Source organism: Podarcis bocagei (assembly GCF_964188305.1).
Source record: "Podarcis bocagei genome assembly, chromosome: 3".
Lineage (NCBI taxonomy): Eukaryota > Metazoa > Chordata > Lepidosauria > Squamata > Lacertidae > Podarcis > Podarcis bocagei.
This window is the reverse complement of record NC_138127.1, coordinates 92,160,116-92,185,766: the sequence shown is the minus strand read 5'-3', so window position 1 is coordinate 92,185,766 and position 25,651 is coordinate 92,160,116. Positions and strand designations below refer to the sequence as shown.

At 45.6% G+C, this 25,651-nt stretch overlaps 2 protein-coding genes and 1 long non-coding RNA gene across 9 annotated transcripts in view; 2 read left to right on the top strand and 1 right to left on the bottom strand.

Moving 5' to 3' along the window:
- LOC308583993 (uncharacterized protein) overlaps positions 1–14,570 on the top strand; it is a 34,970-nt gene extending 20,400 nt beyond the window's left edge. For 4 of the 7 annotated variants that reach the window (XM_081188576.1, XM_081188577.1, XM_081188578.1 and 1 more), the window contains 7 exons: positions 2,421–2,584; positions 3,521–3,626; positions 5,596–5,848; positions 6,816–6,925; positions 8,156–8,303; positions 11,509–12,479; positions 14,139–14,570. In XM_081188576.1, coding sequence (XP_081044702.1) covers positions 2,421–2,584; positions 3,521–3,626; positions 5,596–5,848; positions 6,816–6,925; positions 8,156–8,303; positions 11,509–12,479; positions 14,139–14,170 — 1,784 coding nt within the window. In that variant the 3' untranslated portion in view covers positions 14,171–14,570. The remainder of the gene's footprint in view (positions 1–2,420; positions 2,585–3,520; positions 3,627–5,595; positions 5,849–6,815; positions 6,926–8,155; positions 8,304–11,508; positions 12,480–14,138) is intronic. The other 3 variants (XM_081188580.1, XM_081188581.1, XM_081188582.1) reach the window with 1 other exon arrangement.
- LOC308584288 overlaps positions 1–25,651 on the bottom strand; it is a 162,007-nt gene that overhangs the window by 69,720 nt on the left and 66,636 nt on the right. The gene's annotated exons all lie outside the window — the stretch shown is intronic.
- Positions 14,761–25,651, top strand: part of RRP36 (ribosomal RNA processing 36) — a 31,562-nt gene continuing 20,671 nt past the window's right edge. Inside the window, exons 1-2 of the mRNA XM_081188760.1 lie at positions 14,761–15,058; positions 19,002–19,480. Of these exons, the coding sequence (XP_081044886.1) occupies positions 19,045–19,480 (436 nt within the window). The 5' untranslated portion in view covers positions 14,761–15,058; positions 19,002–19,044. The remainder of the gene's footprint in view (positions 15,059–19,001; positions 19,481–25,651) is intronic.

Below are 25,651 nucleotides of genomic sequence, written 5' to 3'. Positions count from 1 at the left end.
GGCTGGGGCTCTGTCCTGGCCTACAAATGGAACCCAGTCTTAGCTCATAATCAGAATTGTAGAGTTGGAAGGGACTACAAGGATATTCTAGTCCGGGCTTCCTCAACCTCGGCCCTCCAGATGTTTTGAGACTACAGTTCCCATCATCCCTGACCACTGGTCCTGCTAGCTAGGGATCATGGGAGTTGTAGGCCAAAAACATCTGGAGGGCTGAGGTTGAGGAAGCCTGTTCTTGTCCAACCCCCTGCAATGCAGAAATCTTTTGCCCAGTGTCAGGCTCAAATCCATGACTCTGCGAGTGTCATGCTCTTACCGATGGAGCTATATACTGATGCTCTTCTATGCAACTTAAATATTAAACCAGTCTAGGTTTAGTTAGAAGATACCCTGTTCTTTTAATTTTAATGCAATGCCCCATTACATCCGTCACTTTACTCCTGAATCTTTAATAGTACTTTAATTAAAAATCTGGAGTTGAACCACAATGCTTTACTTTAGGGGAATCGTACCCACACGACGGTCCTGCCTAATGCTACTGAACTGATGGAAGAAGAACGGACTAAATCCCTATCCGTATGTTCAACAGAACACACACATGAGGGCTTAAACTGGGGAGGGGGAACAGGCACACACATGCAATCCCCTCCCCAGCATCTCTGTCTGCCTGGGTTATGCCTGTCCTCAAACTCCCCACATTCAACAGGAACGTCTGACGGGGGGCTTGTAAGCGCGTTCCTACATTGTGCAAAATGGACCTCCCGATAAGATGGCATTGGCAGGAAGCCCTCACCTGCAGAGTCTATTGCTCAGTTGGGTATATAAGGGGTGAGATGATATTTCACAATATTGAAAATAACATACAAAGATGCACCGTATAGGGTAGGCCATTGCATGTTCTTTTGAACGCGTTAACAGGGCTGTAAGTCTGTCTCTTCCACAAGGCTAACTCAAAATATTTTGCTGCCTGATGTAAATGACATGAGATAGAAAGGTAAAGGACCCCTGGATGGTTAAGTCCTGTCCAAGGCGACTATGGGGTTGCGATGCTCATCTCGCTTTCAGGCCGAGGGAGCTGGCATTTGTCCACAGACAGCTTTCTGGGTCATGTGGCCAGCATGACTAAACTGCTTCTGGGGGCACCCCACATACAAAAACCAATTTGGTCGGGCAGTTGAATAATTTTGACGCTGGTGGTAGGATATAGTCCTCCACAACTCCTGAGGCAACAGGCTGGTTTTCGTTGTCTAGCACAGGGGTCAGCAAACTTTTTCAGCAGGGGCCGTCCACTGTCCCTCAGACCTTGTGGGGGGTCGGACTATATTTTGGAAAAAAAATGAACAAATTCCTATGCCCCCCAAATAATCCAGAGATGCATTTTAAATAAAAGGACACATTCTACTCATGTAAAAACACACTGATTCCTGGACTGTCCATGGGCCGGATTTAAAAGGTGATTGGGCCAGATCCAGCCCCCGGGCCTTAGTTTGCCTACCCATGAGCTAGCATATATAGCTCTGTCCTCCAACAGAACAAAATGGCCAGGGGGCTGTAAGACGAACAACCAGGGGGCTGCTGCTGCCTGAGGCAGTCACCTCATACTGCCTAATGATAGGGCTGAGTCTGCCCTTTCCTCTTTGCGGCACCACAAATTTGAATCTTCCATGTACAGTGGTACCTTGGGTTACAAACACCTCGGGTTACAAACACTTCAGGTTACAGACTCCGCAGTGGTACCTCGGGTTACAAACACCTTGGTTTACAAACACTTCAGGTTACAGACTCTGCTAACCCGGAAGTAGTACCTCAGGTTAAGAACTTTACTTCAGGATGAGAACAGAAATTGTGCACCAGCAGTGTGGCGGCAGCGGGAGGCCCCATTAGCTAAAGTGGTACCTCAGGTTAAGAACGGTTTCAGGTTAAGAACGGACCTCCGGAACGAATTAAGTTCATAACCAAAGGTACCACTGTATTCAGAAGTGGGGTGCCCTCAAAGAATTATGGGAAGCGTAGTTCACCCCTCATTGGAGCTACAATTCCCAGCACCCTTAACAAACTACGAGTCCCAGGGTTCTTTGGGGGAAGTAATGTGCTTTAATTGTGTATGTGGCCTAAAGTATTAAAAGGTGGATGGTGGCACCACTACCCATGCGTCAAAACATGAAGAGAGTCTCTGGGTCGTTCTGCCTCACAAGGGAGGCAGAAGTTAGAGAGCCTGTGCATAGCACACTGCAAACAGATTGTGACCTCTTTATGCACAAATCAGGGCTCTCTCGCTCTCTCATCTGACGCAGGGGCTGAAAAGTTGGAATCATAGGACCGTGGAGCTGGAAGGTGATGTGCAGCAAGCCTTTAGCCAATGAATGGGAAGCCTCGTTCTGTCGATCCAGAGAACCAATTAATCTGTCTCTTTATTTTCTCAGATTTACATGAAGTGATGGGACTATCCTTTAATCTCGCAACTTCTGCTGCACTGAAAGACCCAGAACTGCTGCTTTCCCTCCCAGGGTTCATCCTGGCTTTCAATACAAATGGCAAACTGGCTCACGTCTCTGAGAATGTGTCCCACTTCCTTGGATTTTCTGTGGTAAGTCCAGGCTATTGCAGGTGGGAGGAAGCCAGGTTTGTCTTGCTTGGTCTAATCCAGGCATAGGCAAACTCAACCCTCCAGATGTTTTGGGACTACACCTCCCATCATCCCTGACCACTGGTCCTGTTAGCTAGGGATGATGGGAGTTGTAGTCCTAAAACATCTGGAGGGCCGAGTTTGCCTTGTTGTTGTTTAGTCGTTTAGCCGTGTCCAACTCTTCGTGACCCCATGGACCAGAGCACGCCAGGCACTCCTGTCTTCCACTGCCTCCCACAGTTTGGTCAAAATCATGCTGGTAGCTTTGAGAACACTGTCCAACCATCTCGTCCTCTGACGTCCCCTTCTTCTTGTGCCCTCCATCTTTCCCAACATCAGGGTCTTTTCCAGGGAGTCTTCTCTTCTCATGAGATGGCCAAAGTATTGGAGTCTCAGCTTCAGGATCTGTCCTTCCAGTGAGCACTCAGGGCTGATTCCTTAAGAATGGATAGGTTTGATCTTCTTGCAGTCCATGGGACTCTCAAGAGTCTCCTCCTATGCCTGGTCTAATCTAATGCAGTACTGTTGTTGAATTCAGCTAGCTATCTCTCTCCAAGGTCTAATTTGAGTTTTTTTCCAAACCTTTTTCACTACGATCCTTTCAACTGGAGGCAAGAAGGAGTGGGGCTGAAATTTGTCAACCTGCAAAACATGCTAACATTTGCAATTGGAAATGTCTGTGGCATGAAATGCTATGGTGTGCAAGTAGGTCAAAAAAGGCAATTGCGCTTACAACTCCTAAAGCTTTTGTTAGAATATTTAAGGTCACACTTCTCCTTCAAAAGTTGATAGTCCTCAAGGTTTCACTTTTAAAATATCGTGGCACACAGCTACGTGCTAAACAAGTTTCCTGTCGTCATTCATTGGCTGCTATGATTTCTCATACTCTTCTTGCAGGTAGAACTCTTAGCCCACACTGATTCCATCTTTGACCTCTTGAACAGCCCAGCAAGCGAGATTCTCCAGGAGAAGCTCAGTTTTGCCCAGCAGCATCCAGGCACTGGTAAGGACAGATCTTTGCAGCTGGGGGATACCGTATTTCTTGCTCTATAGGACGCATTTTCCCCCTCCAAAAATGAAGGGAAAATGTTTGTGCGTCCTATGGAGCGAATGTAGGCTCCTTGGCTTCAGCGATAGCAACGCGAAGCCGCCTGAAGCCCCTGGAGCGCAAGGGAAACTCCTGCTGCGCTCCGGGGGCTTCAGGCAGCTATCCGCAAGCCTTCGGATCACAGCAGGAGTTCCCGCTGCACTCCGAAGGCTTGCGGATAGCCGCCTGAACCCTGGAGAGTGAGAGGGGTCGGTGTACACCGATCCCTCTTGCTCTCCAGGCTTCGCTTCGCTGGAGAGGCGCTGCACAGTTTTCCCTCTCTGCGCAGCGCCCCTTTAGCGAAGTGGGAGGAGAAATGGAAGGGGCTCCGTTTCTCCTGCCGCTTCACTGAAGGGGCACTGAGCAGAGAGGGGGAGAATTTTTTTTCCTGTTCTCCCCCTCCTATGGTCCGGTGCGTCCTATGGTCCGGTGCGTCCTATAGAGCGAAAAATACAGTAATTAATATTTATGTGACACTGCATCATCTCAGCTGGTTAGCATGGTATGCTGCAGAAATAAACATCAGCGTCCGATTTCATATATTCCTTTAATGTGAAAAGCAAAGTTTCATTTCTTTTTTTGTTCTTTGTTTCTTGTCTAGAAAAAGAAATATATTCCACCTTTTATCAATTGATTTCAGGGTCATTTAGAGTCGCACACAAATACAATAAAAACAAACATCCATTAAAGCCACAATAGAACAACAGATTACTGAGATCAATTCAAATCAGCCAGCACATCTAAAAACCCTGGGTGAACAACACCAAAGCTTCACCTGGAATCTGAAAAATAACAAAGAAGGTTCCAGTGAAGCCTTGTTGAGGAGGAAGTTCTATAAACAGTCAGTCACAGCTGGTCTCCACGACCCACCTGACTTCTGGGACACTCAAAGAAAGGCATCAGCAAATTACTTACATACTTGGAAAGTTAAAACAAGAAAAGTTATTCCTTTAGGACAGGGGTTGGGGAAACACTTCAGATGTTCCTGGACTCCAGTTCCCATCAGCCCCACCCAGTGTGTCAGAGACGATGGGAGTTGTAGTCCATCAATATCTGCTGTGCCACAGGTTGTCTACTCTTGCTTTAAAGGTAAAGGTAAAGGGACCTCTGACCATTAAGTCCAGTCGCGGACGATTCTGGGGTTGCGGCGCTCATCTCACTTTACTGGCCGAGGTAGCCGGCGTTTGTCCGCAGACAGTTTTTCCGGTTCATGTGGCCAGCATGACTAAGCTGCTTCTGGCGAACCAGAGCAGTGCACGGAAAGCAGTGCTGTTTACCTTCCCGCCGGAGTGGTACCTATTTATCTACTTGCACTTTGACGTGCTTTCGAACTGCTAGGTTGGCAGGAGCTGGGACCGAACAACAGGAGCTCACCCCATCACGGGGATTCAAACCACCGACCTTCCGATCGGCAAGCCCTAGGCTCAGTGGTTTAGGCCACAGCACCACCCGCGTTCCTCTTGCTTTAGATGCTCTTAACTCTAACTGCAACCTGGGAGTAAAATGCATCTTCTCAAACCACATGGAATTGGGTGACAAGTCATTTTCTTTCATCTTGTCAGACTAGGGAGAGTGAATGTGGGACCTTCCAGATGTTGATGGACTAGAGTTCCCATCACCCCTAACTAGCAAGACCAATAGCAAAGGATGATGGGAGTTGTAGTCCAGGAGCATCTATAGTCACAGATCACCCATCCCTGTATTAGACCACAGAGCTGGATTTAAAATCGGGTTACACAGAGTTTGTGTTTTGTGTTGGTGTACTTATTACAAAAAAGGAATCGGAGGAGCGCCTCCAAGTTCCTGCCTAGTATCAGCCCTCACAAACCTCAATCTGCCTCTGAGCTTTAAGCATCCTGATTTATTTATATTTTAATTGCTGCAGAAATTGAGTTCATCACTGAAATGCGCACTTTGAGAGCCTTTCGGGTGAGGTATGGAAGGAACCGTTTGATGGCTGTGCGTGGCAGATTCCTCATGCTCAATCCGCAGTCGACCTCCTCCTCTCCTGCCTTGACCTTTGTTGCCTTCTGTACTCCTGTCACACACCTGTCAGAAGATGTAGATGGGGCTTCCAAAGACTCCTCATTCCAGAGCCAGCACGCACTGGATATGAAGATCGTGGAGATGACTGACAAGTAAGAAAAATCCACTATTTGAGCAGCTTAGTAGGGCCAGTATGGATATTATTTATGATATAATTTATTCAATTTATATCTTGCCTTTCCTCCCGAAGCCAAAGGAACCCAGGGTGGCAAGCACATCAATTTTAAAAACAAACAAAACATTTTTTGAAGCATTATAAGACCAGTTTAAAACATTCTATCAGCCATTGATTTCAGGGTTGCCAGGAGCAGCAGTTTCCAGGCATCAAACACCGGGGTAAAAGAAATGTTTTTCAATTGTTCCTGAAAGTCAGTAGTGATGGAGAGAGATGCATTACACAGCGACAGCATTCTACAAATGGAATGAGTTGCCAAATGACCAGAAAAGAAAACCTGCCCTCTGTTCCTGTGTTTTGATCTGCAATCATTAGCAGGTGAAGATTTTCATGGAAATCAACTGCTGCTAGAGCTTTTGGTGGCTGGGCATAGGCAGAATACACTTATAAGCACAGGAGCAGAGGCCAGTAAACAAATAAGTTGGCAATCCTATTCTAGGCAGTGGTGTTTGCTTGCCACAAAAGTTCTGTTGTTGCCTGTTGTGCTTTCTTTCCCACTTAATGATGGAGATACCATAGTATTGTGTTATGTACTGAGTTGAATAGGATCCAAAATGCAGCAGTCTGATTGGTCCTAGAACAATAGGATTCAGAATCCAGCAGTCTGATTGGTCCTAGAACAATGCAGCAGTATGATTGGTCTGCAGAAGCCATCCAATCCAGCTCCAGGTGGAAGTGAATCCGCAACCTGATTGGCCTATAGGAGAATCCTGGAATTAGCCAATCACGTGCGGCCCATTGTGTAAATAATGTATATAAAGCAGATATTTGGGGAGAACATTCATTCCTCGCTACTATGAGCTGAATAAAGAACATGAAATCCACACTCAACTCCAAGTATATTTCATATTGATTAAACTCTTCCCTGTTTTCTCCCCCTCAAGCGTTATTTACCATCTTGGTTATCAAAAGGAAGAGCTGGTTGGACAGTCTTGGTACCATCTCCTGCATCCTGAAGATACTGGAAGAGCTGTAGAGATTCACAGGACTCTGAGTGAGTGTTGTGCCTGAGACGGAATGACTAGGAAAATAGAAGCAACATCCACACCTCTTTAACAGTCATGGCATCACTCAGAGAATCATGGGAGCATTCCTATGCACATCCCTATGGAAGTAAACCCTACTGAAAACAGTGGGGCCTACTTCTAAGTAAACATCCATAGGCTTGCACCATTGGAGTGCTCTCACCGCATAGTATTAAGCAAGCTGGCCACTGTTTTTTTAGACTCAGCTCTCATCTATGATTTGGTGAAACAGCTGGCCTAACTTGCAGGTGTTGTATAGATTATAGACATATACAGTCATACCTCGGGTTACAGACACTTCAGGTTGCGTTTTTTCGGGTTGCAGACTGCCGAAACCCAGAAGTACCAGAACGGGTTACTTCCGGGTTTGGGCGGTCGCACATGCACAGAAGTGCTTAAATCATGCTTTGCACATGCACAGACATGCCAAATCGCAACCTGCATGTGTGCAGATGTGCCGCTGCGGGTTGCGAACATGCATCCTGCACGGATCACTTTCGCAACTCGAGCGTCCACTGTACTAATGGAATTTGGAGTAGGGTGGTTAGAGAAGAGGTGGGGAAAGAGTACAGGGTGCCTCCATGTTCAATACTTTTGTAGAAGAGGGTTGTTATGCAACTAGCCACCTTAGTTTTAAGAGACTGCAAGGGTCAGGTAGTCTCGATACTGGCAGCAAATCTCATGTGACATTGTACCTGTGATAGGTAGCCGTCCAGCCTCTGCCAGATGTGAATGGCTTTAAAAGAGGATTAGATAAAGTCATAGAAAATAAGGCTACCAATTGTTTGCTAATCCTGATGGCTATATGATTCTATCTCCACTGTTGGACACAGAATGCTTCTGAATACTGATTACTGGGAAATGCAGGGGAGGGTGCTGTTGTCCTGCTTGCAGTTTTCCTAGTCATATGGTTGACCACTGTGAGAACAGGGTGTTGGACTTGATGGGCCATTGCCCTGATCCAGCAGAGCTCTTCTTATATTCTTATTGGGTCCACGAACCAGAGGTTCCCCACAGCTGGCTTACTTGTTTCAGCTGGCCTTTGGGACTCAGGATTATGTTGGCATAACTGCTTTGCAAACTTGCCAATATAGAACAGTGGCACAACGTAATTTCAGCTCGGTTGACTGCTGTTCTTCCAGTTATCAGGTGTTCTATGCGCCTATGTTTAAATGAATAACCCTTTCTTATTTTTGCAGTTTCAGTGCATGATTCTGGGAGACACATTCGGCACATGGTAGTCCGTCTTCTCTGCAAGGACCTGAGCTGGATTTGGGTGCGAGTTCTTGCGATAAGGGAGAATGGAAAGGGAGGAGAGCTGATCACTTGCACCAACCACATCCTCAGGTAAAGACATTCCCTGCATAGGTAATAGTAAAGGTAAAGGGACCCCTGACCGTTAGGTCCAGTTGCAGACGACTCTGGGGTTGCGGCGCTCATCTCGCTTTATTGGCCGAGAGCACTGGCGTACAGCTTCTGGGTCATGCGGCTAGCATGACTAAGCCGCTTCTGGTGAACCAGAGCAGCGCATGGAAACGCCGTTTACCTTCCCACCAGAGTGGTACCTATTTATCTACTTGCACTTTTACGTGCTTTCAAACTGCTAGGTTGGCAGGAGCAGGGACTGAGCAACGGGAGCTCACTCCGTCACGGGGATTTGAACCACCAACCTTCTCTAGGCCAGTGGCGTAGCGTGGGTTGTCAGCACCCGGGGCAAGGCAAGTAATTTGCGCCCCCTAACCCACGGATTTGCGCCCCCTAACCCTAACCCCCAGATGTTGCGCCCGGTGCGGCCGGCCCCCCCTGCACCCCCCACGCTACGCCACTGCTCTAGGCTCTGTGGTTTAGACCACAGCACCACCTGTGTCCTGGTAATATTCGATGGTAATTTCAAACTAAGGTGCTTCCTTCATTCTAAATTATCCGGCAGTGGAACTGACTCCCTTGGGAGGTTCTTTGGATGTTTATAAGCAGAGGTTGGGTGGCTATCTTTCATGGATGCTTTAGCTGAGATTCCTGCATTGCAGGGGGACAGACTAGATGACCCTTCGGGTCCCTTCCAACTCTGCAATTCTATGGTTCTGTGAATTATTATTATTTGCATTCTACATCATTGTCTCAATGTGATATATAATAAACACAATTAAAACAGCAGATACATTTAAAACTAAAACAAAATAGACCCGGCCAACACCCATTCATCCGGCTGGGAAAGCCGCTTGGAACAAAAATGTCTTCCTTCATTTCCAGAAAGCACAGATGGTGGCTGGCTGCCAGATTTCAACAGGAATGCTATTCCACAGAACTGGGGCAGTCACACTAAAAGCCCTGCTCCAAGTTACTTTGGAGAGGGCTTCTGAGATCTTTGGAACTTGCAGGAAAAGCTCTCCCACAGATTGTAGTGACCTACTGGGTATATAAGAGATTAGGAAGTTTCTCTAGTAACCCGGTCCTGTATAGACCTTATATGTTAGCACCAACACCTTGAATTTCACTGAGTAGCAGCTTGGAAGCCAGTGCAAATCCCACAAGGAAGGTGATATATATGCTGGCAGTAGTTTGTCTACACAGGCAGCCTCGCTGCTGTCCTGCACACCAGTTGCAGCCTCCAGAGCATCCTCAAGCATAGCTCCACGTAAAATGCATTGCATGACCATGAGATGTGGACCCGGTCATTGCCGTCCTCTTCTCCCCACGGCTCTTCCAACTTTTCTCATAATCTAGCTTTGAAAAAAGAACTCAGAACAGTAGCACAGTTTATGTCTTCTTTGCCATAACACAGGGTTGTGCTCAACTGACTCACAACAGGTTAGACCCCTTGTAATTAATGGGTGTGACTAAAGTTAAATCCATGGATTTGAATGGATTCGTTCTGATATTACTTAGTAGTTGGATACATGCCCTAGTTTTAAGGAGGTTTTCTTGAAAATAATTGGGCAATAGCGCTTTAGAACATTTTACAACATTTGACTTTTAAAAAGATTGCTGAAATAATGTCTTTGGGGTGTTTTTTTAATTGCTGTTAAGGCAACTTGTGCTTTCCCTTCCCTGCGCTTACGGAATGCAATGGACAGAATATAACTGGATGTACACAGAAAGGAAAAGCAGTTGCAGTAGCAAGGATAGTAGTTTGAAAAGTCGACTGCATTTCCACTTGTAGTATACAACAAAAGATGAAAAAAGGGCTCTTCCAGACAACCTGCTTATTGAGCATTTATCCTGATTTGCTTGCACAAAGCTTGTGGGGAGGTTTTGTTAGATCTAGGCTTTATTGAGCATTCATCCTGGTTTGCTTGCGGGGTGTTTATATATCTTCCTGTGAATCATTCATTCATCTTCCACTTTTCAGTGCATTTCCGTGTCATTTTCCTAACTACAAAAAATCCTCTTTTTTTTTCCTTTTTCAATGTGGATTCGCTGTGCTAGGGCAGCAGAGCATTTTAATTGTACAAACCTAAATTTTCCGTATGCACTTAAATCACCGCCCCCCCCCCCAAGGTTTGGAGGCAGCCTTGATAGAAAGAGCTAGGAAAGAGGAACATCTCTGGATCTTGTTTAACTCTTCATCTCCCCCTTCCCCAATTTCCCATGTCTGCAAATCTGAATCGGCTCCAATGTACATTGGTGTTGCAAACGATGTCTTCTGCTTTCTGTACTACATTAGCAATACAGTGGTACCTCAGGTTACAGACGCTTCAGGTTACAGACTCCACTAACCCAGAAATAGTACCTCGGGTTAACAACTTTGCTTCAGGATTGTTAGAATTCCTGATCCATACTTGCAGTCATGGTGTTTTTGTCTTTCACATGACGGTATATGTTTTGAGTCCACAGAGTGGGAAGTGATGGAGACAGGATGTTTGTGTTACTGTGTTCCGTGACATGGGACTATTGTCCTTTGTTTTTTCCCCCTTTTGCTGTCTGATGCTAAAGAGGGAGCCATGTTGCAGTGCTCCGTGTGTGTTTCTGTGTAAATAAAGTAGATTAGCCAAAATGCTGAGTTGCTGAGGCCTGTCACACGCATGATACGCAAACTCTGCGGATCCCTAAGTTTACTGGTGTCGGTAGGCACCAGTTGCTGTGATGTTCGGGCAGAAGAAAGCTTATGAAGATCCTGAACAATCGACCAGGAGGGAGGGAACATGCCAGTCAGGCATGTGTCTCTGCCAGGGTCCTACTCAAGTGTAGGCTGAACTCCTGACAAGGATGAGAACAGAAATCGCGCAGCAGTAGCAGCGGGAGGCCCCATTAGCCAAAGTGGTACCTCAGGTTAAGAACAGTTTCAGGTTAAGAACGGACCTCCAGAACGAATTAAGTTCTTAACCCGAGGTACCAATGTATTTGCAAATTCTAGCCTCAAAGGCATTCCTGAACCCTCTATGCAAATGCCCTCATGCTTGTCATTCCCTTGTGCTCTCACAATACTTTGATTATGCTACACAGTGGCATAAGAGGACCAAATCTGGTTTGAGTGCCTGTGTCAGTAACCTTCCTGTTGGTATGATGGCATCCGGCACTTGTTTCAATGCACACTTTTTGTATCCTTGCATAGGGAGGAAGAAGCCCTCTATCTCCGGAACCAAGACCCACAGCATGGAGCTGTTTCCCCAGCTATCCCAAATCTTCAGTGCAATTCTGGAGAAATACAGCAGCAGACAACAGAGCTGAACGAAGCCAGTTTCTTCCCTCAAGAACCAGTGGCAGCCATGGATAGGGCACATGAGTACAACCCCTCTCAGCTGCTTGAGGCATGCGAAGAAAAGATGCTTCCTTTTGCCCTCCAGTCTCTGTTTCCAACCAACATCCCTCTCCCTAATATGAGGGCTGAGGCAGGCACCCTGCAGCCGCCTCAAGAAACGGGACTTCCATTCTTTCCGGCAGGTGGGCCCAAAAGTCTCTCCAGCCTAGACAATGCCAACAGGCTGCCCTCCATGAACCCTTATGTCCTCTGCTCCCCTGGGAATGCACTTTCCCCTGACAGCAGCCGTCCTGTAGACATTTCTCCGTTATTTGAAGGAGGGCCATCCATAGGCATGTTCCCAACAACAGGTACAAGCCCTGACACTGACAGATGGGCCATCAGCATGCTGGCGGGACAAATCCACTCCCTGGCTGAAATCTTCTCTCAATACGCAAAGCAAGCACCTCAGAAGTCTCCCAGCATTTCCTTGTGGCCCAGACAGTCTGCTGAGGACACTCACATGATACCAAGGCAGGGTTTGGGGACTAACGGAGCTCTAGATTTCCCTGAGGATCTCTCTGTGGATGAAGATGTCATCGCCAGCATCTTAAACAGCTTCCTAGACCCTAACAACTTAAACCCGCTCACTTCTGAGCTTGGACCAGAAAGCAGTTTTCACGCATTAAACGCTGAGCCACGGGCTTCCTTAACCCAGGCTCCTCAAACAGACGTAACTCCTTGCCTTGAGCAGTGCCTCTTCTTGCATTCTTCCTCTGCATCACCCAGTACCCACGTGCCTGACTCCCAGTGGGATGGGAGATTCCATACTGTATTTCAGCAAGGTACTGCTTGCCCTTCTTCAACATAATGTTACAGTTTATAAAGAACCAATAACGCAGGGGTGCAGAACCCATGCCCTTCCAGATGTTCCTGGATTACACCTCCCATCATCCCTGACCATTCACCAAGCTGGCTGGGGCTCGTGGGAGCTAGAGTCCAGGGACATCTTGATAAAGACCAGTTATTGGGTTAAATCGTGCACCCCAAGAATTTGTCTTTACCAGTTTGAAGGACTGTATGTTCTGCATCTCTGAAATAAAGTAACTGAGGTCAGTACAATCCTGAATTCACCTCAACTCAGGTTTGATGCAGGGCAGAATAATAAGCTACATGGCTGCTGCTTTAAAAGTTTTCATCGTGGTGGCATTCAACATGTGAAATTTTCAGTGTCCAGTCATATGGCAAGACCAAAATTACAATGCCGCAAACCACTGAGAAGCACTGCCTGCCTGAAGTTTACAACCATCTCTCCATAAACTTTATAGCAGCTACTGCATGCTTGGCCCATATGAATCCATACTGAGATGAAGGATTTATGGAGAGCTTTCCTGGCTGGAATAAAAATGGGCAGTACTGTCTTCATGCTAGAAGTAGGACCTCCATAATGCCTGGAGTGGCCTTAAAACAGAGTATATATCTAAAGATATTTATACAACCCTGGGATGATGACCTGCAACCCATGACTGACTGCCTTTAAAAGAGGATTTGCCACTTTCAAGGAGGATAATGCTACTAGCCACAATGGCTATGTTCTACCTCGAGTGAACAGCATGCCTTTGGATAAGTAATAAATTGAAATAAATAGATAATACCAGTTGCTGGAAAGAGGCAGGTAACAAGAGTGTTGTTACAGCCAGGCCTTGCTTTCACAACCCCACTTTGCCATACAGAATAATCTGCTCAAATACAGCCACAACACGTAGCTAATAAATGTAGTAAATGTATTATTATTAGTGGTTAGAATGTCATCCAAAATTTACAAATCATCAACTTCAAAATAATATATATATCAGTCCATAACCAAGAGGTAGTCAGTGTGATGAATTGCTGGGAGGGAACACCACAACGCAGGCCACTCCGAAAACAGGATTCTGGGCTAGATGGCGGGCCTTTGGTCAGATCCAGCAACAAGGCTCTTCTGTTCTTACTTATTTACAAGCCACAGCCCTTGACTCCCGTGCCTCCAATTTATAGCCAAATCATGCCTGCTACAGCTTCCTAAACACAGTAGCTGCAGCAGGGTTGGCTCCATCACTCCTAGCTAGCACAGCCAACAAGTGGGAATTGCAGCAGGCCAGAGTTCCCATATATGAAAATAAAGGGCAAACGAGCTTCCACCCCATCTAATTTGAACAATGTCCCTCCTTCTTGTTGTTGCCATCTCTCTCGGGACACAATAGAAGGGCACATGCACCTTTGGGGGTGAAGTCAACATGCTGGAAAGCTGTAATGACTATGATGCGAAAAAGCGTCAGCCTTGATGTTCTTGGCACCCGTCTATCTTAGGGGACAATGGAGTGCATGTTTGGGGGTCAAACCGTTGGAGAGTTACAGCGCCTGCTGTGGCTGTAGAGACCGATACGGGAGAGACATGTTTTGTTGCAGCTGGGGCAGATGAAGCGTTTCTTCTCTCTTAACTCCTGCATCCGTCCTTCCCACAGGTGCCTTTCCAGAAGAGGCCATGTTCTGCTGAACGTGCCCTGGTTGCCCCCGAGACTGACTTTAGAAATGAGAGCCCGTGTTGGCAGATAACCTGGCGGTGGAGACCTATCCTTCAACATTTCTCCAGTGAAATGGGGATGGCCAACCATATCCTCCCAATATTTCTGCAATATTTCCTAAGGAGAAGCTGGACATTCTGGGATCAAATCAGAAACCTAGGACGGCTCCTGAAAATCCTGGAAAACAGGAAAAAATCGGCGGGTCTGTGGAGAATGGGATTGGCCTGAGGCATGAGACCACATAAGAAAGTGACCAGGCACACTGCCAGTGGAGCTCAACCACCTTCTGATGTGGACAGTGGAGGACAAGCTACTACGACGCAAGGAATGCGACCGCCCTCTAGGGGGCGCTGCAGCGCGCTCATCAACAATAAAAGGGAAAAAAAAACCTCACTGGGCCTTTTGTTCTCTCGTTGGTTTATTCGTGACGCCACAGGGGAGGCGGGCCCTGGCCCGAGCCTCCCCGCGCGCATGCGCGTCCCGCCCTTTGTGACGCTGTCCTCTCCCGTTGCCAGGATACGGGAAAGCGCTGCGGGGCCGCGGCCTGCAAGCGGCGCTGGGAGCAGCCGAGCGAGGCCTGGCGGGGGCGGGGGGCGTGGAGCGGAGGCGGCGCGTCAGCGGCAGGTGGAGCTCCGGCCCGGCGGCTGCTGCTCGTGCGACCTTCCTCTTCCGGGTTTGCGGCCCGTGCTCCCCTTCCAGCCTCCTCGAGTCCTGACCCCGCACCCCCGAGGCAGTGTGCGAGGCGGGAAGGACCGGTGACCAGAGAGCGGGGTTTAGTTGGGGGCCTTGTAAGCTCAAGGAGGAGGGGGGAAGCGGTGGAGGAAAGCCCCTTGCCTGCCACGTGCCCAACAGGACTGCAGGTCGGTTCATTCATCTATATTTCCCCCGGTTCCATAGAGTTGGGAAGGGGCCGCACGGCGGTCATCTAGTCCAGCCCCTTGCCATTCCAGGAATTTATTTATTTATTTATTTATTTATTTAGCTTGCCCAACGTCGGGCTCGAACCCACGACCTTAGGGATTCAGAGTCTGGTCGTGTTCTCCCGATTTACAGATTGTAATAGGTTGCCCTTTTTCAGAGCTGAAAACTCTCGCCATGAAATGCAGTGCCCCAGTTGCAAGCAGTTTATTGCGAATTTTAAACACACACCCCCCAGCGGTAATAAAACATAAACACCCGGCCCGAAAACAACGAGCAACAGAAAGTAACGATAAACAGCAACCCACCAACGGTGAGAGAACACGGTGGAAATAACAGAATGGAAACGCCGTGATAGGAAAGGCCGACGGGGCAGGTGGGTTTCCAAAGTTTTCCCAAGGGGCCTGTTGGTCCCAAGTTAACCAGGTCACCAGTTGGCAGTGGGTTCTAGAGCTGTGGGGCGGCCCCAGAAAATGCCCTTGCCCTGACTTAACTGCTTTTTTGTGGCAGGCATGTGAGAAGGGCTATCAAAGCTAAATGGAACCTCCAGGAGCAGGGGCAGTGTATCTCTGGAATACTAGGTGTTGGGGCCGGGGAGTGGACAAGGGAAGGCTTACTCCTCCTGGCCTACCTGAGGGCAGTTGATGTAATTAGATTGCAAGTGGGAGGGCTTTAGCCTTGGGATCCACTTTCTGTTTTCCAGAACCCTGAGGTCTGTCTGCTGGAGCAATGTGCAGAACAGTTGCCTAGAAAGTGTGGTGTTCGTACACTTAGAAGTAATGATCAGGATAACTCTGGGTGCTTCTCAATCCTGGAATTTGTTTTTAGTGCCAGAAATAAGCTGATATTCCTTCCACGCAAAATCCAGCCTTCGTTCTCTTTCCCCCACCCTCCTATCAGCACTTAATTTGTTTCACCCGGGGTGGTGTGGGGGAAGAAAGGTCTTGTTAGGATCTGCATCAAGTACAAGTAGATCCTTTGTGATCTACTGCAAGTCACCCAGAGATCTACTAGTACTTATTTATTCGTCGTTTGTTTGATTTATATATATACTGCCCTTCAACAAAAGATCTCAGGACGTTTCACAATATAAAAACACAAGATAAAAGCACAAATAATAGTTTGAAAAAGGAGCAATAAAACAATAACCACCCTCCACACCCTTGCATTAGACCGTCCAATCCAGCTGTGGTTTTCTTACCATGCGCTTCACAGAATAGATTCCCTTACATGGATCTATAACTTATTGCAGAAGGAACATTAATGGCATATATCTCACTTCACCCTTAAACTGTTTTTCAAGCTACATTAAACCACTAAGTGGGAGGTCATCTAGAGTTCTGAGGTTTGCTGTCACTGATGTGCTCATGGCACCCACCTCTGTCTCCCCATTAGATTTATTTCAGTTATTGGTCCCCTTAAGTCATTTGCACCACATGAGGAGGAGGGCTGCATTTTCAAACCACCCTAAATGTCACCTCTAGCCCTGACCTCTGCATTTTGATTGAGTGGAAGATCTGAACGGTACGCTTGCTAAAAATCCAAAGACAACACCATGTACATTAGATTTGGCACTTTCTTACAGGTACTAGCTCTGTTCCTTTATTAGCCTCATAACAGGTTAGCAATACAGTTTAACTGTTAATTGCTATTGGCTATAAAGCTTACCTTTTGATTTCTGTCTGGTAGTAAAGTTACAAAACCCATTTTCTGAAAGTGGCGACCCTAGGGCATCTCTCTATCTTATACCCTCAAAACATTGTATATTTAATCCAGTGTCTTTGTGACTTGAAGAAGGGGCATCCTTTATTGCCCTCCTCGGAGTTCTACTCCAACCCAACACTTTCATAAGCAATTTAAAAGGGTCTCTTGCTTCTGTGTGCCACATTTCTGTCTCATAAAACATCCCACATCTTAGCTGTGTGGAATGCGATGATTGAACAACAAAGAATATGAGAGTTGCCTTTTTGGATCAGACCAAAATCCATCGGGTCCACGGTCTGGTGCAGGATGGAGATGACACCTTTGCTTCATTGCTTTGCTGCCGGCTTCTGATAAACATTAGTACTAAATGCCATTTCCGAATATGGAATACATAGTCATGTAACTGTCTACTGTGAATTTGTCTACTAGAATTTAATTGCTGTGGGATCACCCTGTGATATGCTTTTAAGGACTTCTGAGTATGGGCATGGTGGGAAACAGGTGCAGAGCAAATGCTCTTCCTCAGCTTACCTAAGATCTCTACCAAACACAAGACCTCTGGAAAATAGACTTTAACAGAAAAAAGGCTAACTGGTCCTGCATGCAGTTAGTTATGAGTCAAGTTTTGGAGTACGGTGTAAAGACACATGAGGCCATCACCTTGCTAAAGCCACCAGTTCTGGGCCTGGTCAGTGCCTAGAGGGGAGACCATAGTAAAATCATATGTAGGTTCCAGGACAGAGGAGTGGCAGGAGATAACAGAGGAAAAAATACTGCTTAACTAAATGTGTAAATGGATCATGGGATTAGGCTGGATTTGTTTCCTCCCCCAGCACCAGCCATTTGGGAAGCAAGCACATAGACCAGGGGTAGGCAACCTAAGGCCTGTGGGCCAGATGCAGACCAATCGCCTTCTAAATTCGGCCCGCGGATGGTCAGGGAATCACTATGTTTTTACATGAGTAGAATGTGTCCTTTTATTAAAAATGCATCTCTGGGTTATTTGTGGGACATAGGAATTCGTTCACCCCCCCCATATAGTCCGGCCCACCACATGGTCTGAGGGACGGTGGACTGACCCACGGCTGAAAAAGGTTGCTGACCCCTGATATAGACTGAGTTTCCCTTCCCCACTTGGGTCAGGTAGAGCTGAGATAAAAGATATAAAACAGGGATGGGGAACCTATGGCACTCCAAATGATGTTGGATTGCAACCAGAATGACCAGTGAGCAGGGATGATGGGAGCTGTAGTCCAAGAACATCTGGAGGGTCAAAGGTTCTCCATCTCTGTTGCAAAGGGACCAACTGAGTAACTCAGCTAGTTGCTGCAAAAAGTTATGAGGTCCAGGTCTCAAAAAATGTGCCAAAAATGTTAATTTTTAAGGTGCCAGATGTTCTCCTGTTGCTTTTTGCTATTTACTGTCAATGAAATGCCAAAGAACGACTAGAATACTCTTTTTCCATGGCCATATATTGTACTGAAATTCTAAACCCAATCACCCATTGAAGTTAGTCAGAATAATGTCCAAATAAATATGTATAGGACTGCATTGTAACTCCTGGGTCAGACCCAGCAGAATGTTTTAGGATTAAACCTAGTATGTTGCATTATCAAAGGCTTTTCCTGTGCAGAATTTTGAGAACATCAGGAGCCCTGGACAAAACGGAGTAGGAATTTACCTCAAAGCCTCTAATGGTAGTTTCTATTCCATTGCTTTTCTTGCCAAGGAATATAATCATTTTAGTGGGTCATCTCTTTAAAGCAGATAGAGGCACCCAACTTTGTAAAGCACCAGACAGAAGGCAGCATCCATTGAGGCCTAATGAGTAGCTAGATGCTTTTACTGCCAGTTCATTAGAGCATCACAATATAAATGGGAATACACACCTCTGTATTTCTTTTCTGTAAGAATCTAAGCACTACAATTCTGTTGTGGGGTTGTAGCAAAATATATATATCAACCTCATGAGCCTGCCCCATATACACACAGTGTCATAGTCTGTCCCCCAACTCAGAGAATAAGACAAGCGTCCAGCTTTGTAAATTAGCTTTTGGTGCAGCTGTTTCTTGCCCTGAACTGCGCACAAGTTGGCCTGCTTGCCAACAAATGGTTAGTTACAGTTTCTGTGGCAACTTAAACTGTGATAAGGTGGAGAGCTAACAGTAGTTTCTCTTTCAGCTTGAATCTAGTGGCTTGGAAGCATCCCAAAACCAAAAGCCTTATGAAGCAGCTGCGTGGGAATAAAGGTGGGGGCAATGCCAGAAAGAAGAGTTCCCCCTCTGGTAAGGACAGCAGGAATCCAGCATTACAGACGTCCGAGGACAGCAGGCCGATCAACATCCTAAATCCAAAACTGTTGGCTCAGAAGCGACCTCCTCAAGGTTTGAGCAGTATGGGAGGCAGCACTGCGGGGAGTCCCGAAGATGCCAAAAGACCAAAGCTCTTGCCTGAAGTGAATTCTCCTGGCCAGGAATCTGAAGACGAGGAGTCGGATGACAGTGAATATGAGAGAGCAGAGAGTGAGAGTGATGACAGCGATTATACAGACAGTGAAGACGACGATGACGACGAAACTGGCAGCGATGCCTCAGAAAGCAGTAACAAAGGCCCTGAAGAAACAACAAGCCAGCCTTCTTCAAAGACTGATTTAACAAAAGGTAAACGTTGATGCTTGGAAAAATTCAATAAATAGTGCATCTTTGTGTCACCTATCAGCCGTTTTGAGCTTTTCTTTCTCTGGTGGCTTCTGCTTCTAATTAACCGCCTTAGATGTGGGCGTGTAACCATTCATATGCATTATAGCCACCATTCAGATGCGCTTCTTGACATTGCTCTCTTTATCACCTAACCATCCTACATAATTGCCTTATCGTCAGGTGTGTCTCATGCTTCGTGCTGCCTCTGAAAGCAGGAAAATAACGGAGAGTGCGCCTTTCTCTGCATGAATGTATATTCTGTTGCTCAGATAACAAAGAAGTTGGGGCTGTCGGTTGAATAATCTTTTGCATCCTATTTAGTGGAAACATGTTATTGCAATCCAAAAAGTTGTGTTGAAATATGGAATTGCCTGTCGTTTTTAAGGGCTGCATAAATGCCACATGGTAGTCAAACCACTAAAAACAATGATAGCTACTCCTCACAACAGCCGATCAGGCAAAGTAGGGCTGGGTGATATATCAATATATTGTCCAAAACCGGTTTGAAGGTCACGTCATGATATCTGTTTCATAATATTTGACCTGGCAGTATATTGTGAATCACAATGTGTGTGAGGGCTCGTCAATATCTGGTTTTCAACATCGCGATATATCGCCAGCTAAACATCACGATAAAGATGGAACTATGCAGAGACAAACAGGCTACTTACTTGGCAACTGCTACTACTTAGGGCTCTAAAACGGATAGATGTCATTATTATCAATCACCACACAGTTAGTTTCATCAACAGGTAAGCCAAAATGCATCCAAACTTTGGGTTATGGGCTTGGCTTCCAAATTGTGGTATTCAGGACAATCCAAAGTACAGTGATGAGTCATGGGAATACAAATAATCTGGGACTGCCAGCAGGCTTGCTAGGCGACAGAAGCAGTGGTGGCAGAAACAGCAGGGACCTCACAGGCAGTAGTGGCAACAGCCTTTAAGGCCCAATGGTGACGGCAGAATCACTGGAGGCCTGGCGGCGGCAGGAGTTACTATCATGATATTGTGATATATTGATAAGTTGAGATGTTTAGCTGATGGTATATCGCGATATTGAAAACCAGATATCGCCCAGCCCTAAAACAAAGCTGTGTTATCCCCCTGTTGAAGTCTGAGGATGGGGGAACGCAGGCTGGAGAAACAGTGGCTTGTCTACGTTCACCAAGGTAAGAATTGCTCGCTGGAAACGACACACTTGTCTGCTGCCCTATAGCAGCTCACTGTTTGCACCCAGTCAACGGTGCCATTGCCTCGGTTGTCTAATGAGAACACTTTGTAATGCAGGTTAGTCTTCTGGTTAGATGTTTTGCATTTTCTCGTGGAGGAAGGGGAGTAGTCTCCTAAAAAGGTACTTTGTTGGCCTCACCAGCTGAGTTCAGGTTTGGGTGATCTGTTTTCCTTACGCTGTCCTGACAGCAGATTAAAGAAGCTCAAAGAACGTTGTGGATTTTTTGAAAGTTCAAAATATTACGTTATGACAGTGCTAATTTGTTCCTGGTTTGATCTCTGCAATGGTTCTAAAATTGTTTGCCACTAGTTTCAAACCTGAAATATGTAATGTGCCTTGGTGCCCTCCCCAAGAGTTGGTGCAAGTGTAGCAAATTCAAAAAAGAGGAAGCTCAAGGAGTAAAAGAGGATTAGGAAACAAACGTTGGTACTGAAAATGAGCATTTTTTGTGAGTCATGTTGACTGCTGCAGTAAGCAACTGATCTTTGTAATCAATCAGTTTAGTTACTACTTGAAAGCCAAGTTTGCCTCGTGGTAATTCTGTAGATTTCCTCTCTTTGTCATATCTGTTGAGAATTGACTGTACTCTAGAGTTCTAAATGTATGCTCAAGCCTTCAGCCAAAATTACGGTTTGGTCTACTCCACAGAAAGAGCTTATAAGGGCATTGTGGAACTGTCAGCAAGAAGCAGCCGGAAGCACTAATAAAGAACAAATGAGCCACTCAAAACATGTTTTTCTGTTTTGAAAATATGCTTCCTAAATGCAATAAGCAACGTGATATGATATTTATAAAATCATTGAGTGAGATTTCCTAAGGCAGCCTTTTAAGTTAGCTTTGGAATTCTTGTTTCAATGCAGAAAAACAAGATTTGCTCTTAAGAATTGAGACTGATTACATCTTCCAAAGCCACAGAAAGTTGTGAAATCCAAGCTATCAGAATCTTGTCTTCCTCCCTTCCTAAATCATGGAACCGACTGAGAATTGTGCACCTTAAACATATTTAAATTATATTTGGTAGTGGTAGGTGTTGTCTTACTTCCTTACTCTTCTAAAGTCAGACAACCATTGTTCTATTAATCTTCTGAAGGCTAGAAATTTATTCAAATTAAAACAGATTGTTTTTATACTGATGTGCTTCCAAGAACCATATCTCTGACAGTGCAGTCCAGTACATGTCTACTCAGAAGTAAATGGGTACAGAGTTGCTGCCCGGGAGAAAATGCAGTTATCTCAAGAATCTTAATTTGAAAAATGTGGAGAATTGGCAACACCGAGAGTGATGCTTTTACATGAATTAAAAAATGGCTGATGTACCACAAACAAAGCACAATTATAAATAGCAGCGTGGTTAATTGGGAAAGTGTCTAATGAGTTCACCAGGGACGCGGATTAGGTCTCATTTAGCATAATAAATGAATCTAGAAGAGGGAGCAAAGAGCACTAATGAAATTCAAATATGAAAACAGAAGGTGGTGAGAACATAATCAATTGGCATACCAATAATAGGTAGCTAGGTGGTGGCACAAAACACAGCCACATACAGCTATTCTTTTGCAGGGAATAAATCATTGGGAACAAATTAATTTTAAATGCATATAATTTAATATCAAATGCAGGTCAGGAAAAACGTGGGAAGATGGATGAAGAAAGGTTTATGTGCAAAGCCAGTGCTGCTTCTCTAATCTTTTATGAACAGGCAGCCAAAAACAGATGTAGTTTGTTGGCCATATAGCAGAGAAAGAGGCTACTTCTTGGGCATTCTGGTGTAGTTAGTTTATTTACATAGCACCATCAGTGGGTGTGTAGTGGCTTGCGCACAAACACAAGTCCTCTTAAAATCTAGATTTTATGTTGAGGGGCAGCCAGTGTTAGAAATTAGCTAGGCACCAGGCGCGTTTTGCTACTGGCATGGGTCCAGTTGTGACTATGAGGAGATTTCTGGGTGCCAGGTTGGTAACCACAGTTTAAAAACAGCCTTAAAGGTAAAGGGACCCCTGAGCATTAGGTCCAGTCATGACCGACTCTGGGGTTGCGGCGCTCATCTCGCTTTATTGGCTGAGGGAGCCGGTGTACAGCTTCTGGGTCATGTGGCCAGCATGACTAAGCTGCTCCTGGCAAACCAGAGCAGCACACAGAAACGCTGTTTACCTTCCCGCCGGAGCGGTACCCATTGATCTACTTGCACTTTGACGTGCTTTCAAACTGCTGGGTTGGCAGGAGCAGGGACCGAGCAACAGGAGTTCACCCCATTGCGGGGATTCAAACCGCCGACCTTCTGATCGCCAAGCCCTAGGCTCTGTGGTTTAACCCACAGCGCCATCCATGTCCCTAAAAAAACAGCCTTAGTCCATAACTAATACCATTTCTCTTGTGTGTGTTTCTCCTTCCATACTGGGACAAGTGAATTCTTGTAACTGCAACCAGCACTCAAACAATGCAGTTGAGAGAATAGAATTCTAGAATTGAAGAATTGCAGCGTTGGAAGGGACCCCGAGGGTCATCTAGTCCAATCCCTTGGCGAACAGACATTCTCTTGTGGCAACCACAGCCCAGGTTTAAGGGGCCATTTGGGGCCTAGCCTTTGTATTTGAGTTTCTAAAACTGGGGGCATCATATGTGTGTGTTGGGGGAAGATAATGGGTCAAGGGGAACATGGATGAATGCGCATTTAGGTTGATTGTTTTGGCTTTGTTTCAGGAGGGACTCTTTATTTATTTATTTAAATAATGAGGGCTAAGGGGTTTTTCCTGAGGAAAGACACCCTGAGGCATTCAGGGCACACAGAAAGGAGAAATGGTGCGGTTGTGATGTCAGGGGTGGGAGGAGAACTTCGGACCGTTGACGGCGATGGAGCTGAAGAAGTGAAGCAATGAAATTTCACGTAGTTCCAGAAGTCTTGATCATGAGTAACGTTGGCTATCGCCCTGTGTCGGCAGAGATGGGAGAATCTGGCTGTGTTCCTCTTTGTGAGAGCAGTCTCCTTGGCATTTTGACTGGTTTGGTGGTCCATAAAATGCATGGACTGGCAGCCGAGGTGTCCAGCCCGCTGTTTCCTTGTCATTCTTGTAGCATCCTAGTCGCACACAGTTGGCTTGTATGACAACGGGTTGCTATTTGGATGAAGGATAGTTGTAGAAGGAGAGAACCAAGAGTCATAAATATGTTGAAAGCATTGCAAAGAGACAGAAAAGACTGCGGAATTATGACATATGCAGTAGTGTTTTGAATTTGGGTTGCCTGCATTTTTAACACACACACACACTCTCCCAGAATTCAAAGCCCAAGGAAAGGCCTCCGTTATCATGAGGGCTATAAAGAGAATCTGGAGGTTTTTTATCACAGTTTTATTTTATGGTGGTTATGTAGTGCTTTAATACTGCCTTGTACTTCCGAGAGATTTCAGTCTATATTAGGCAAATGCCGGTGATGAGAGGAAGAGAGGGAAAGGCGTGGGATGAGACTTAATAATACAAATAAAAATGAATTATCGGGAGTGAACTCAGCTCAGTGATTTGCAAAAAAGAGACTTCAGTGAGGAGGAATAGACGGAGCTGCCAACTGAGACAAGCTTTGGAAAGCTACTCAACCATGGTTTGAGCTGAATAGGACGTGGTTCCCCGCCCTTATCCCAGCTTCTATGGGGAAACGTTTGCAAATGTGAATGAAATGGAATTGACACAGTACATTCTTCCGAACTCGGCAGACAGTATCTAGTGTTTTCTGCTCAGAACTTTGCAGGCAGTAAATGGGGTGGATGGTTTAAATTAACACTTAAAAATATATGCTAATGAGATAAAAGCCCTGGTTTGAATAATCAAATTTTAATTGGCTTTTTTGGAGAAAAGTAGATTTCCGTTGGCGAATGTTGTCATTAGACAAATTGACTTCCTCCGAATTACGCAACAGTTGGTACATCTTTTTTGCTATTTAGCAAAGTGCCTTGCGTGTTTATCCATGTAGTTAAAGCAGTTAAATACCTTAATATCCTTGGGTTTTATTAGCTATGCAGTCGTACAGTGTGAGCGTGTAAGCAGGCCTATTGACTTGAATAGGACTTAGTCACTAATAATAACATATCCTTGGGATTCCAGCCTTAATATGTTAAGCAATACAGTGGTACCTCGGGTTACAGATGCTTCAGGTTACAGACGCTTCAGGTTGCAGACTCGGCTAACCCAGAAATAGTACCTCGGGTTCAGAACTTTGTTTCAGGATGAGATCAGAAATCGTGCGGTGGCAGCAGCAGGAGGTCCCATTAGCTAAAGTGGTACCTCAGGTTAAGAACGGACCTCCAGAACAAATTAAGTTCTTAACCTGAGGTACCACTATATTACATTGCTAGACAGTTTGGCACTTTAGATTTCAGTACCTGTATTTCAGGCAGACCCAGCTGTGAGCCTGACTTTCACTCTGGCTGAACATGTGTGGCATCCAATCTGTGCTGTGCTGGGCTTTCCCATTACCCTTGGGTGGAACCTGGTTTTGATATTTGTGGTCTTGGCCTTTCTTGCATCAAAGAGCAGGATGACCTTCTACCCCCAAACTATGGAATTTACAATATGCTGTGATGGCCTCCAGCTTGGATCACTTTAAAATGGAATTAGATGAACTTCATGAAGGATACTGTTGCCCGTGGTTACTGGAGTTGTATTAAATTTCTGTTTTGAAATTATGAGCTTTTGTTTCTACAGTAGTTTTAATTTTATTGTGCTTTTATTTATTGTAAGCGGTCATTGGACCTTGTGGTAAAGGGCAGGTAAGAAACATAATAAATAATAGTCATGAACTTGCAGCGTTATACATTTTTAATTTTTGATTAAAAATGAAGAAACCTTTACCTAAATTTTGGTAAAAATTCGGTCAACTTATTTTTAACACGTGATTTTATTGGTGTTT